The sequence below is a fragment of the Chrysochloris asiatica genome, unplaced genomic scaffold (genome assembly GCF_000296735.1).
Source record: "Chrysochloris asiatica unplaced genomic scaffold, ChrAsi1.0 scaffold00106, whole genome shotgun sequence".
NCBI classification, from domain to species: Eukaryota; Metazoa; Chordata; class Mammalia; order Afrosoricida; family Chrysochloridae; genus Chrysochloris; species Chrysochloris asiatica.
In genome coordinates, this window is record NW_006408624.1 from 10,323,487 (window position 1) to 10,337,404 (window position 13,918).

At 44.1% G+C, this 13,918-nt stretch overlaps 1 protein-coding gene across 3 annotated transcripts in view; it reads right to left on the reverse strand.

The window, feature by feature from the left end:
• Window positions 1–486: 486 nt before the first annotated feature.
• SCMH1 (sex comb on midleg homolog 1 (Drosophila)) overlaps window positions 487–13,918 on the reverse strand; it is a 296,989-nt gene continuing 283,557 nt past the window's right edge. For all 3 annotated transcript variants that reach the window (XM_006867602.1, XM_006867601.1, XM_006867603.1), the window contains 3 exons: window positions 6,951–7,145; window positions 2,014–2,156; window positions 487–950 (listed from right to left, as the gene is read on the reverse strand). In XM_006867602.1, the coding sequence (XP_006867664.1) occupies window positions 825–950; window positions 2,014–2,156; window positions 6,951–7,145 (464 nt within the window). In that variant the 3' untranslated portion in view covers window positions 487–824. The remainder of the gene's footprint in view (window positions 951–2,013; window positions 2,157–6,950; window positions 7,146–13,918) is intronic.

Genomic DNA, 13,918 nt, shown 5'->3' on the forward strand with positions numbered 1-13,918 from the left:
ACACTGTCTGTGGACAGGGCAGGCGGTGACACCCTTTCCCACAAGTGAGGCTCGAAGCTACAAAGAGCCCAGTGGGAAAGGGGAGGGGAGACGGTGACAGCGACCTTCTCCTTCCCATGCTGAGCGCTGTAGTCAAGGCTCTGTGGTCTGTCCAGCCTCAAGAGCAAGTGCCCACGGCTAGAGTCCTATCTAGAGAGGGTCTCCCGGGGCCAGGGCAGGCCATTCTCCCTCCTCCAGAAACCAGGCTCCAATGTGAGAGGACTGGAACTAGAGGGCGTGCTCAAGTGCCAGAAACAATAAATTAACAATAAGAAAAGATCTTTTTTTAAAAAAGGTAGAGGTTTGCACCATCAGTTTGGAGTCTGGGGAGCTGGTAGGGAGAAGGCAGGAGCTGTGGGGCAATGGAGTGCCACTCCAGGCCTCGTAGGTGGTGAAGGAACTGGACACCATTGCTAATTTAAGACTCTGTTTTCTAAGGACCCAGGCTTGGCTCCTTCCCCATCAACTGAATGGTGTCCAGTCTAGACTCCTGGTGAGAGGTCGGCCAGACTTAAGAAATAAATACAAGGGGACCTCAGAGGTGAGGCAGGGCTGAGGGGAAGAGCAGCGCCAGCCCTGGGCCCCACGTTCTCCCCTCTCCAGTCCTTCATGGAAGGACACATCATGGCAGGAGGGGGTAGTGGTGGCTCCACACAGCCTCTTGGAGCCCTGAGAAGGCCTGGAATCCCACTGAGGTGCCTGGAAGTGGGCTGACTGCCCTCCTTTATGGGGGAAGAGCCACCTCATCTGCTTGACTACTCAGTCGTCTAGGAGACACCTCCTTTTCAGAACTTGCCCTGCTTCAGCCGGTCAATGTGGTAGGAGAGCTTGAGAGCAGGCCCCAGCTTCAGCCCCATGTACTTCATTATCATGTCACTGCGCAGCAGAAGCAGGGCCTTGCCGTCGATCTCCTGGGGGCAGGCAGATGGAGGGGGGCGGGCATCAGAGGCAGAGGCCTGGTTGGTCTGCCCAGCCCAGGTTTGATTAAGTCAAGATCACCCAGGGAAGTACCAACCCTATGAAGCCCAATCAACCTACTGGGACACTGGAGCCTACCTGTCCTGTAGCCATGGCTTTTCCTTCGACTATTGCTCCCCTCAAATACCTACCTGTGAACCCAGGTCAGGCTTTTCACCGTGCTGGTGCCATTTTCCTGGGAGGCAGTTCCTCCCCACTCTCATACCTCCAGCCCATCGCTCCAGGACACTCTCCAGTCAGCACTCTGCCCTCAACTGGAACCCTATGAGTCATCTATTTCCTGCATAGCCCACCTATCTCTGGAGCTAGGCACAAAGCGGGCTCTTACTAAGCAGCTGTGAGACTGTCAGGCCTGATTTAGGAGCAGCCTCCAAACTCATCTGTGTGAGGGAATGAAATGTCCAGTAAAAGACAGCAGGCCTGTCTGTGTGCCCAAAGGGCAGAAGAACACCAAGGAGGGGACTGTGAGGAGGTGGGTTTGGGCCCTACTCAGGAGCACTCACTGGCCAAGGAGTCAAAGGTTACTTGAAGAGTTGTTGGAGGTTCACCGAGGGAACGCATGGGGCCAGAGAGTTGTGGGTCACATGGAAAGGAGATCTGTAACTTGTGCTGAGGCCCCCAAATCTCATGCCTGACCTCAGTCAGGGCCATGAGGGAGAACATGGCCTTGGAAGGCTGGAGAGGCCTAGGGAAGGCAGGAAGCTAGGGGAACGCGTGTTCCAGGGAAAAGAGGAGATCCCTGACCCTGGAACTGAGCTTCCAGGCCATAGATCCAGTTCAACTGTGGCTGATCAGATGCTGTACTAATGAAGGGAAACCAGAAGGTCCAAGGCAGTCTGTTTGAGATCCAAGATTCTAAGATGTTATGGTGTCACTTGGGTTCTGTGACATGAGGAACCTGGAATGAATAAATGATCTAGCCAGGTCTTACAGAATCTATCATTTACAGAAACAAGACTCCAGGGAGAATGGGAGAGGTCTGGTAGGGGCACCTACATGTTTGCGAAAGAGGTCAGCATGAGGTCCAAGCTGAGGATCAGCTTCCCGAACAAACTGCATCACATCTTCCACTGTCCATGAGGAGGGGTCCCGGCCACTCAGTCGAGAGGTGTCCCGGCTTTCCAGGTATCGGTCTGAACCTGCAAGATAGAAAGGCACCTACCATAGTGGGTGGGGGCAGGCTTATAAATCCCCACTACTCTCCTTGTTGTGTTAAGGAGCTCTGGTAGCATACTGTTTATGAGCTGGGCTGCTAATCACAAAGTCAGCAGTTTATAGTCTTGGAAACCCTATGAAGGGTCACTATGAGTCGAAACTGACTCCATGGCACATAACCACCTCCTTGTTGTGCCCCAACGGCCCTACAGGTGCTGTTCATAGCCGTGCCAGGACAGGGGCAAGGGAACTAGAGGGAGCTTAGGGTTGGAGTCCTGGTGTGGTGCAGTTGGATAATGCAAGGTTAGTTTGAACCGCAAAGTTGGCAGCTCAAATTCACCAGTTGCCTTGAAACCCTATACAGGGTCACTACGGGTCAGAACCAACTCGACAGCACTGAACAACAACAGGAAGGGAGTGGTCTCCCTGCAAAGGGTCTCTCAGGTGGGAGACTTTTCTTAAGTCAAATCTCTCTTCTTTAATGGTAGATCTAGTTTTTGAAAATGGTCAGAAGAAAGTTTACATTGAGGCTGTGACTCACTCTGGGCCTGAGACAAGGAAGTCAGAGGAAACAGTTCAGTGGGAGCTGGTGGATGGAACTGCTTGGGCCTTGGTTCTGGGGACCATTTCTAGAGAGACCCTGGTAGCTGGGCAGGATTGGGGTCAGATCCCTTAGGGTCTAGGGAGAGGGAGGTGGTGGTAGTATGCTGGCTCTTCCTTCCAGAGCTTGGAAAGGAGCTGATCTTACTACACACGGACACACTAAAGCAGAAAAGAGTTTTTAATACTCATTTTAAAAGCTCTGCTTAGAGCTTTGCTTTTAATTTTGGCTGAAGTATGGCCCCCAAACCCCATTTTCAGCTTTGGGAGAAAAGCTCATGTCAATCCCTTCTAAAAATCTATTTCAGTACTCTGCACTTGAATTCTGACTCCCCCCTCACCTAGCTCTATGAGGTGGTACATCCTCTGGCCTTTTCTACCTTCCTGACTTCATTTCACTCCCCTCCCCAGCCACACTGCTCCAGACACACTAGCCTTCTCTCTGCTTCCTGAATGGGCCAACTTTTATCCTCTAACTTGTCATTTCCTCTGTGAGGAATATAATACTCTTTTTCCACATCTTCGCATGCCTGACTCCTTTCTCAACATTTGGGTCTCATTTCAAATATCAATTCCTCAGAGAGGCCTTCCTTGCCCTCCTATTAAAGTACCCAATTTCCCACAGTGTCCTTGTCAATCCAATTACTTGAGTTTAGTTTCTAACAGTACATATTACTACCTAAATTTCATGCATTTGTTTTATGTTTATTGTCTATCTCTTACATACAGAAATGGAGAAAAGATTAAAGCTGTCAAAGACTTTATGTTGCTTGATCCACAGTCAACACTCATGAAAGCAACAGTCAAGAAATAGAATGACATATTGCACTACGCAAATCTGTTGCACAAGACCTCTTTAAAGGGTTCAAGAGCAAAGGTATCAGTTTGAGGACTAAGGTGTGCCTGACCTAAGCCATGGTATTTTCAATAACCGTATTCATGTGAAAGTTGGATAGTGAATAAAGAAGATCATAGAAGAATTGATACATTTGAGTTATGGTGTTGAAGAAGAATATTAAAAGTACCATGGACTACCAGAAGAACAAACCAATCTGTACTGGAAGAATGCTTTTTGGAGGCAAAGATGATGAGACTTCATCTCTCATACTTCAGATATATTATCAAGAGGAACCAGCCCCCAGCGAAGGGCATTATGCTTGGTAAAGATGAGGGTCAGAAAAAAATGGAAGACCTCCCCTCAACAAGATGGACTGATACTGTGACAGCAGCAGTAGGCACAAGTGTAACAATAATTGCGAGGATGGCGCAGGACAGGGTAGCGTTTCATTCTGTTGTCATTATGACATAGTGTCATTATGAGTCTGAACTGAATCAAGGGCACCTATAATGGTTAGGGTTCTGTGTCAACTTGACTAGGCCAAGATATCCAGAGGTTTGGCATTTGGGATGTGCTTATTCCCATGGTGAGAAACCTAATACAGGTATAGGTAGCTCTGATGAGCAGCCATAAGCAATCAAGGGATGCTTCCTTGGGGGTGGCCTGCTCCCAATATAATGGACACATGGAGGGACTCTCTCACTCGCTCTTCCACTGTAAGTCAGTTCCTTGATAATAAACTTCTCTTTACACACACATACACGTTTCACTGGTTTTACTTCTCTAGAAAACCCAGCCTAAGATGGCACCTAACAACAACAACCTATAGAATGCAATAATGTCTACTTTATTCTTTGCTATATCCTTAGCAAAGTAGATGTTCAGACACATTTGTTGAATGGATGAATGATAATAGTTATCTGTGTATTTTCTGTCTTCCCTGCCATATGATGTCAGCCTTACTTATATATTCACCTCTGTATCTTCAGCACCCAGGATATGCCTATATGGCTAGTCAAGTGTCAAGTGGCAGAGATGAACTACATGTGTGACAATTGTTGCTCTGACTCATAGCGACCCTGTTTCTGAGGAGCGGCTGGCGAGTTTGAACCACTGACCTTATGGTTCAAACCAACCTTACATTCCAGTGGTTATCCTACAGTGCCACATCAGTACTCCTGTGTGACAGTAAAAGGGGCCTCATCTTCAACGATCTCCTTCAAATTCTAAGAATCTCTTTCCGCCTTCCTTTACTCTGGGTCCAGGTCTAAAAGTCCAAACACACTTTGCCTGGTTCAGCATGTCTAGCCCTTACCCTTGTTAAATAAAAACTTTTTGGCATTTAGCTCACTACCTTATATTCCACCCTGATTCCTGACAGAACTTTTAGAGACAATCCTATAAAACCAAACCATTCAGCCACCACATATCCAGTGATTTTCACCTCCGCTCCAACAACCTACTGCTAAGGCCATTATTTGGCTCTTGTCATCCTTGAAATGAATCCACTTCAGAATTTTAAACATCCCATTCTCTGATTTGAACCTCCCATTTCCCAACTCTCTTGGGACTTATGTCTACTACAACCATTACTTCACAAAGACTGTTAGCATATCAAACTTTTCATTTCCCTAGTCCTTCAGCCTTCTCTCAGCCTTGCTTTCTTCTTTACCCAGATTCAGTGGTTGATCATCTAAACAGCTCTTCTCCAGCTCCACTGATTCCCTTACATAAATACCTATTCTCCCTTCTTATCCTACCATAGCAACTCTGTATAAGACTTCCAAAGAGCAACTGGTGAGTTTGAACCACCAACCTTGTGGACCAGTGCTTTATCCCACACCGCCACACCAGGACTCCACCACCACTTATCTTGCTGAGATCACCAATTACTCATTAATTGATGAATCCAATAGCTACTTCTTCAGTCCCTATTTTACTGAACCTTTGCTGTACTGTGCTCTGTATTCCTGGTCACTAGAGTTATCAAATTCTTTTGTTTTCCCCCACATCTGACTTATTTTTTCTTCTTGGTGGACTCCTCTTCTTGTTCCCACCTTCAGAACTTTGTTGTTCCCTTAGACCCATCTTTAGTTAATAGTTCATATTCCCAGGGAGTGGGAATATGCTGATGCATCCCAGAATTACCGTCAGCTCAGTGGGAATTGCTTCCTCCCTTTCTGTCTCTTATATGGTTCCTTCTCTCAGTGACGGCACTATCATCTATACAGTCCTAATTCCCATCTTCTTTACAAACCTCAACTAAATTTACTCTGGTAAATTTAGCTTGTGAATAGTTTTCAATTCTCTCTTCTCCAAGCTTTCTTTGTGTTGTTAACTGCTGTTGAGTCGGTTCCGAACCCCTGTATCAGGGTTTCCAAAGAGTGGCTGGTGAGTGTGAACTGCGAACTTGCAGCTCAAACTAATTTTTCAGTCCATTGCATTATCTTGCAGCACCGAGCTGTCTACCTCTGCCTTAATCAGGTCTTTATCTCTTCTGGCCTGACCCACTCTAGCAACTTTCTAAGTGGTCTCTCTAGTCTACCTCAAATCTATCCTGGTCATGATAGTCAAAATTTATTAACCTATTGATATCTTACCTTTAATTAAAAGCCTCCAGTAACTTCATGTTGCCTATAAGATCAACTCCAAACTCTATTTAAAATCCTCTATGATATAACCCCTGAGCTTTCTAGGCTTTTCTATTTGAAGTCCCAACATTATATTTTATGTTTTAGGAATGCAAAACACTATTTAATTCTTGGTACAATCTACACTATCTCTGGTACAATTCCCCTTTCTGGAAAACTCTCACTCCTCTATCATCCCTAAATTGGCCATTCATATACTCATCCTTATGTCTAAGGCAAGATATCACTTCCTCAAGGAAGAGCTCCTTGAACAACAAGCTGGGTGCCCTTTCTTGCTGTTCTCATAATACTCAAAGCACATCTGCCACTGCACTCAAGGTATTATTTTATAATCCATTCCCCATTGAAGTGTTGGTCTTCCTCACAAGACTATAAGCTCCATGAGGATATAAAGTGATTCATTTTTGTATCTCCATGTCCAACACAGATGGTATTCAAGCAAGTGACTGAGGGAGGAATGAATGAATTCTTCCCTGTCTCCTGGCTTTGGGAATTCGGCAATTTGTTTCTATCATTCCCCAGAAATCCAATAGTTCTAATTACCTCCTGGGTGCCTGGTCAGGCACAGTGTTAAGTCCAACCTCCAGTTCTATCACCAGACAGGGAACAACAGAATTAGGCCCTCTCTGGCAGTTCAGGAACTCAGGGAAGGAGGGAGTGAAGAAGGACTAGAATTCTGGTACACTTACCCCTGGAGCACAGCCTGCGCACAGCTGATGCAGTGCCCTGTGGGAGGCCACAGGATGGAAGCAAGGGCCGATAGCCAGGGGCTCGAAGATTTTGGGAGGTGCTGACAAGGTTGTTGGGATTCAAGGCAGAGTCCATTGGATCTGAGTGTGGCTCCAAGGATCGGGCCAGACTATTCCCTAGGACAAAGGTTTCACCTGGAAAACAGTACAACCGGGGTTAGATTGGCCTAGGAAGACTGCCAGGGTGCTGGCTCCCATGACCTGTTTGGGAGTTCTGCATAGTAGAGCAAGAAGCAGCAAGAAAGAGTGAGAAAACTCTGGGCTGGGACTCAGGAGGCCTGTAAACCAGCCATGGCTCTTGGCTCTCACTAAGTGACCTCAGGGAAACTGACTGCCACACTCGGGACTTTAGTTTCCTTACAGACTCTTCCTCTTAGACTAGACATGCTTTGAGGTTTCTTTTAGTTGGGATATCCCATGCCATTCCTGGATAAGGAGAACCTTCAAAACTTAATGGAGTTCTTCTAGGATGGAAGAGGTTGCTTTCTATACAAGATGTCAGAGCAGGGATAGTGCAGAAGAGACGCATTTGCTGAGATGAGGGTACTTTAGGAGATGACTATCTATCTGTTCAACCAGCAGGATATCTCAGCAGTGCTCCCTGATACCTGGCTAAATCCCCTGCATGCAAAGGATCTGCTCTACTTTCTCCTCTTCCTTTCATATTTGCCCTGTTCTACAGAAGCACTCATTCCAAGGAAGCTGGGGCTGTATAGGGGTGAGAGTTTAGACAGACACCAGAATGTGGATAAGAACTTGACTCTGCCACTCAGCAAAGTACAAGGTACTTCCCTCAGCACCTCCGTTACCTCACCTATAACATGGGAAGCATCTCTTTCTTGTGAATATCAACAGAAAATGGCCATGAAAGCCTTTGTAAAGGGAATTTCACCCCGATATTTCTACCCAGGCCCCAACTGCACCATTGAACCTATAGTAGACTCCCTCTCCTAACTGAGCTCTACCCAAACCCTATCAGTTTCTCAGCACTGGCCACAACCTTCTATGCTTGTGGAGGGTGGGGAGGTAGCGTGTCCTGGGTATTGGGGTATATCACTGTCTTCTCTTAGAGATTGGGTGTTTAGATGATTTTGGGATTCATTTAGGGCCTCGGATGAACCAGCAATTCAAGCCTATGGTCAGACACACAGTAAGATCACAGTAGCAATATGGTTTAGGATTTTATAGGCAGTCCCTGAATTATGAATGAGCCCCATTCCTAAATCTGTCTTTAAGCTGAATTTGTACATAAGTCAGAACAGTTAGGAACACTCTGCACCTAATATTAGTTTGTCAAATATTTGTTAAAGTATATAGTGCCCCTTTCTACATATACACAACACGAAAGAAACACTTCTTGTTGCCGTTAAGTGCCACCGTTTAACTGGTTCTGACTCATAGCAGTTTTGTATAGGGTTCTAAGCCTCATCTTTTTCCCTTGGAGTGACTGTTGGGCTTGAATCGCTTAACCTCTAGAGTCACTGCACTGTCCCCAAACACTTCTAGATACAGTAAACTATTTTAACATAAAAATACAGTAATAATAGTAATGTTTTGCTGTGCATTTCCAAGAAGCACCTGTTATTATTAAGTATTGTAGGAGGGTAAGTCAAAAGTATTAGGGTTCTAGTTCATACATGCATGGATTTATTCCATTCAAAATGTGTTCAAATCTGTCTCTGATCAGTGAATGAATACAGACAAGTTCTCTCAGTAATACATTGGTCTTAGTCTCATTAAAGTGACTTAAAAAAAAAACCAAAAAACAAAAAGGTCCAGTCAAAGCAGTGACTTCTGAGGGGATCTGCTGGGCCAATTAAATTCAAGGCAGAGAGGTCACTTCAGAAGGTTATGGTGACTGTTTTCTGGGACTCCAAAGGGGGTAATCTTGATAGATTTTCTCCAAGGACACAGTATAATCATGAAGGTTTATTAGGAAGATGTTTTAGGAAAATGGAAAACTGCACTGGTGAGAAAAAAGGCCCGGAAAGTTGAGCCGTGGGGTTTGTTTCCATTATGACAATGCACCTACTCCTTTTTGAAGAACAGCAAGGCTGTTCTATGACAATTTCACTGGGAAACCTAACTCCATCTACCTGACACTGACAACCCTGGTCTTGCCCCTTCACACCTTTGTTTCCCAAACTCAAAAAACATTTAAAAGGAACACAATGTGAGTCTCTTGAGGATGTCCAAACTGCCATTTTGACATGGAGCCAATGATACTCAGGGAGGAAGTCCAAAGTGCATTGAAAGAATTGGCAAAGAACAAGGCACCAAGAATTGATGGAATGAAAATTGAAATCTTTCAAGAAAGTGAAGCGGCACAAGAGGCACTCAAACATCTCTGCCAAGAAATTTGGAAGACAACTATCTGGCCGACTGATTGGAAGAGATCCATATTTGTGCCCATTCCAAAGAGAGGTGACCCAACGGAATACAGAAATCATCGGACAATCTCTTTGATATCTCAAGCGAGTAAAATTTTGCTAAACGTAATACAGAAACGGCTACAATCATACATTGACAGAGAACTTCCAGCGGTTCAAGCTGGATTCAGAAGAGGCTGTGGAATGACAGATATCATTGCTGATGTCTGATGGATCTTGGCTGAAAGCAGAGAATATCAGAAGGATATTTACCTATGCTTTATTGACTACGCGAAGGCTTTCGATTGTGTGGATCATGACAAGCTATGGACAACATTGAGAAGTATGAGTATTCCAGAACACTTAATTGTACTTCTGAGAAATCTGTACCTAGACCAAGAAGCAGTTGTTCGAACAGAGCCTGGGAACACTGAATGTTTTAAAATTGGGAAAGGTGTGCGACAAGGTTGTGTTCTTTCACCATACTTATTCAACCTGTATGCTGAGCAAATAATACGAGAAGCTGGGTTCTTTGAAGAAAAACGTGGCGTCAGGATTGGAGGAAGACTCATTAATAACCTGTGATATGCAGATAATACAACCTTGCTTGCTGAAAGCGAAGAGGACTTGAAACATTTACTTATGAAGATCAAAGAGCACAGCCTTAGGTATGGATTGCATCTCAATGTCAAGAAAACAAAAATCCTCACCACTGGACCAATAAACATTCTTATCAATGGAGAAAAGATTGAAATTGTCAAGGACTTCATTCTTCTTGGATCAACTATCAACACTCGCGAAGCAGCAGTCAAGAGAACAGACGATGTATTGCATTGGGCAAATCTGCTGCATAGGAACTTTTTGAAGTATTGAAGAGTAGAGATGTCAGCTTGAGGACTAAGGTGCGCCTGACCCAAGCCATGGTATTTTCAATAGCCTCATATGGATGCTAAAGCTGGACAGTGAATAAGGAAGATCGTAGAAGAATTGATGCCTTTGAGTTGTGGTGTTGGAGGAGAATACTGAAAGTGCCATGGACTGCCAAAAGAACCAATAGATCTGTTTTGGAAGAAGTGCAGCCAGAGTTCTCCTTGGAGGCCAAGATGGCTAAGCTTCGTCTCTCATACTTTGGATATACTGTCCGGAAGGGAACAGTCGCTGGAGAAGGATGTCATGCTGGGTAAGGTGGAGGGTCAGAGAAAAAGGGGAAGACCCCTAACGAGATGGATTGGCCAAGTGGCATCATTGATGGCGTCAAGTGTGGCAGTGGTAGTGAGGTTGGCCCAGGATTGGACATTGTTTCGTTCTGCTGTGCATGGGGTCGCTATGAGTCGGTTCCGACTCGATGGCACCTGACAACAACAACAAAATGGAAGGGTGCAGAATTCTTTGTAGAAGGATAAGATAGATAGAAACACAGTTTTCACAAGTGTATAGACCTAGGTGGAGGATATGTTGAGAAACAACAGCTTCACATTTTGATAGTTTTGTTTAATAAAGACTTCTATGATTTTGTAACAATATTTTCTTACTCTTGTATGTACTTCAAATTTTAATATAATAGGCTGTATGGGGTTAGTTTGAAGCTATGGGTTGTGCATAAGTTGGGTATTCTTAACGCTAACTGCCTGTACCTAAATTTCCTTGGCAAGCATGAGATGAAAGTCAAATCTAGAATGAGAGAGCTATTCCTCTTTATATAGGGAGTATAACTGAAGCCCTTCATTAGAAATGGTCCTGAAGAGAGCAGTCTTCAAGAATCCCAGATATCTAAATTATATCCTACACTGTCTTTCTGCAAATGAGACTTCTGATTCCTGTTTTCAGAGAGATGATGCAGCAGAACTCCAAGTGAGATATCTGAATTTAATTATAAGCGTAACAGAAAATAACTGTTGTTATAATTGTTAAGTGCTGTTGAATCAGTTCCGACTCATAGCAACCTTGTATAGGGTTTCCAAGTCATGGCTGGTGGGTTTGAACTACCAACCTTGTAGTGAGCAGCACAGAGCTTACCCTATAGCACACCAGGACTCTAGAAAGTTTTAAAAAGAGAGTGCTAAGTGAAGTCCTGGTGTGGTGCTGCAGGCTAATGTGCTGGGTTGAAAGGTTGGTTTGAACTGCAAAGTCAGTGGTTCAAACTCACCAGCTGCTCCTCGGGAACCCTATACAGGGTTGCTATGGGTTGGAACCGACTTGACAACACTCAACAACAACAACAATAATCTAAGTACTACTGCTCATCTGGAGTCCTGGTGTGGTGCTGTGGGTTAATGTGCCAGATTGCAAAGCCATTTAGACTGCAAGGTTGGCGATTCAAGCTCACCATCACTCCTCGGTAACGCTATACAGGATCGCTATGGGACAGAACCGGCAACTGCTCGTCTGTCAGTCTGTCATACTATGGTGGCTTGTGTGTTGCTGGAATTTTATGCTATGGTATTTTAAATGCCAGCAGGGTCACCCATGGTGGACAGGTTTCAGTGGAGCGTCCAGACTAGACAGACTAGGAAGAAGGAGAGGCAGATAATTTGAATGTTTAGCCGCTGAAAACCTTATAAATAGCAGCAGAACACTATCAGATATAGTGTCAGAAGATGAAAACATGATAAATAGCAGTAGAATATTGTCAGATACAGTGCCTGAAGATGAGCCCCTCAGGCTGGAAGGCACTCAACAAACAACTGGGGAAAAGCTCCCTCCTCAAAGAACAGTTGACCAAGATGACATGAATGGAGTAAATGTTGTGTCCCCTCATTTGCTGATGGACATTCATTTGAGGATGGGGCACAGCTCAAAATAAGGAGAAAAAGCTGCAAACATTCATTAATAATCGGAACATGAAATGTATGAAATATGAATCTAAGAAAATTAGATGTTGTAAAAAATTAAATGGAACCCATACACACTGATATCCTAGGTTAGTGTGCCATAATGGAAGGAATGCTGTTGCTGTTGTTAGGTGCCATCTAGTTGGTACCGACTCATACAGACCCCATGCACAACAGAAAGAAACACTGCCTACTCCTGCGCCAAACTCACTCACACTCTTTGCTACACTTGAGGCCAATGCTGATGTCACTATGCCAGTCCATCATGTTGGGGATCTGCCTCTTTTTCTCTGATACTCCACTTTACCAAGCATGATGTTCTTGTCCAGGGACTGGTCCCTCCTGATCATATGTCCAAAATATAAGAGACGAAGTCTTGGCCATCCTGACTCCCAAGGAGCACTCTGGCTGCACTTCTTCCAACATAGATCTGTTTGTTTTGTTGGCAGTCTATGGCACTTGAAATATTCTCCTCCAACACCATAACTCAAATGCATCAATTCTCCTACAGTCTTCCTTATTCACTGTCCAACTTTCACATGCATATGAGGTTACTGAAAATATCAAGGCTTGGGTCAAATGCATTTTAGTTCTCAACTGGAACATCTTTGCTCTTAAACACTCTAAAGAGGACTTGTGCAGCAGATTTGCCTAATACAATATGTCGTTTAATTTCTTGACTGCTGCTTCCATGAGTGTTGATAGTTGATCAGAGCAAAATGATGTCTATGACAAATTCAATCTTTTCTCCATTTATATGAATGTCATTTATTGGTCCAGTGGTGAGGATTTTTGCTTTTTTCACACTGAGGTGCAACCCATACCAAAGGCTGTGATCTTTGATCTTCATCAGTTAAGTATTTTAAGTCCATATAACTTTCAGCAAGCAAGGCTGCATCATCTGCATATCAGGTTATTAATGAGTCTTCCTCCAATCTTCATGCCATGTATTTCTTCATATAATCAACTTTCTCAGATTAGTTGCTCAGCATACAGATTGAATAAGTATGGTGAAATAATACAACCCTGGCATACACCTTTCCTAATTTTAAACCATTCAGTGTTCCCTTATTCTGTTCAAACAACTGCCTCTTGGTCTATGTACAGGTTCCTCATGAGCAAAATTAAGTGTTCTGGAATACTCATGCTCAGCAATGTCCATAGTTTGTCATGAAACATATAATTGAAAGCCTTTGCATAGTCAATAAAACACAGGTAAACATCTTTCTGGTATTTTCTGCTTTCAGCCAAGATCCATAGGACATCAGCAATGATAGCCCTTGTTCTACATCTTCGTTTGAGTCTGGCTTGACCCTCTGGCAGTTCTCTGTCAATGTACTGTTACAGACTAGCACTGACCATTTTTAATCTGACAATCATATAGTTTACTATGAAGGGATTAACAAATTGAAGAGGAATAGAGTCAAATTCATCATCAAAAAGAACATACCAAATGGGAGAGCAATTAGGCATGTTTGAATGGGCTAAGTGGGACAGAGGTAAAAAGTTATGTATGCACAACCTTGGAACTACAGGGCTCTGGATACAGAGATTGAGACATGGTTGGAATGGGGAAAAGGGAGGAATAATGTTAAGATGCTTGGCTGTCTTCTGAATCTTGGTTTTCCTTGTGTTATAATATAAAATAGACACTAGAGGGGGAGAGAAAGGAATAGTCAGAAACATCACCATAGAAAGCTTGTAAGTC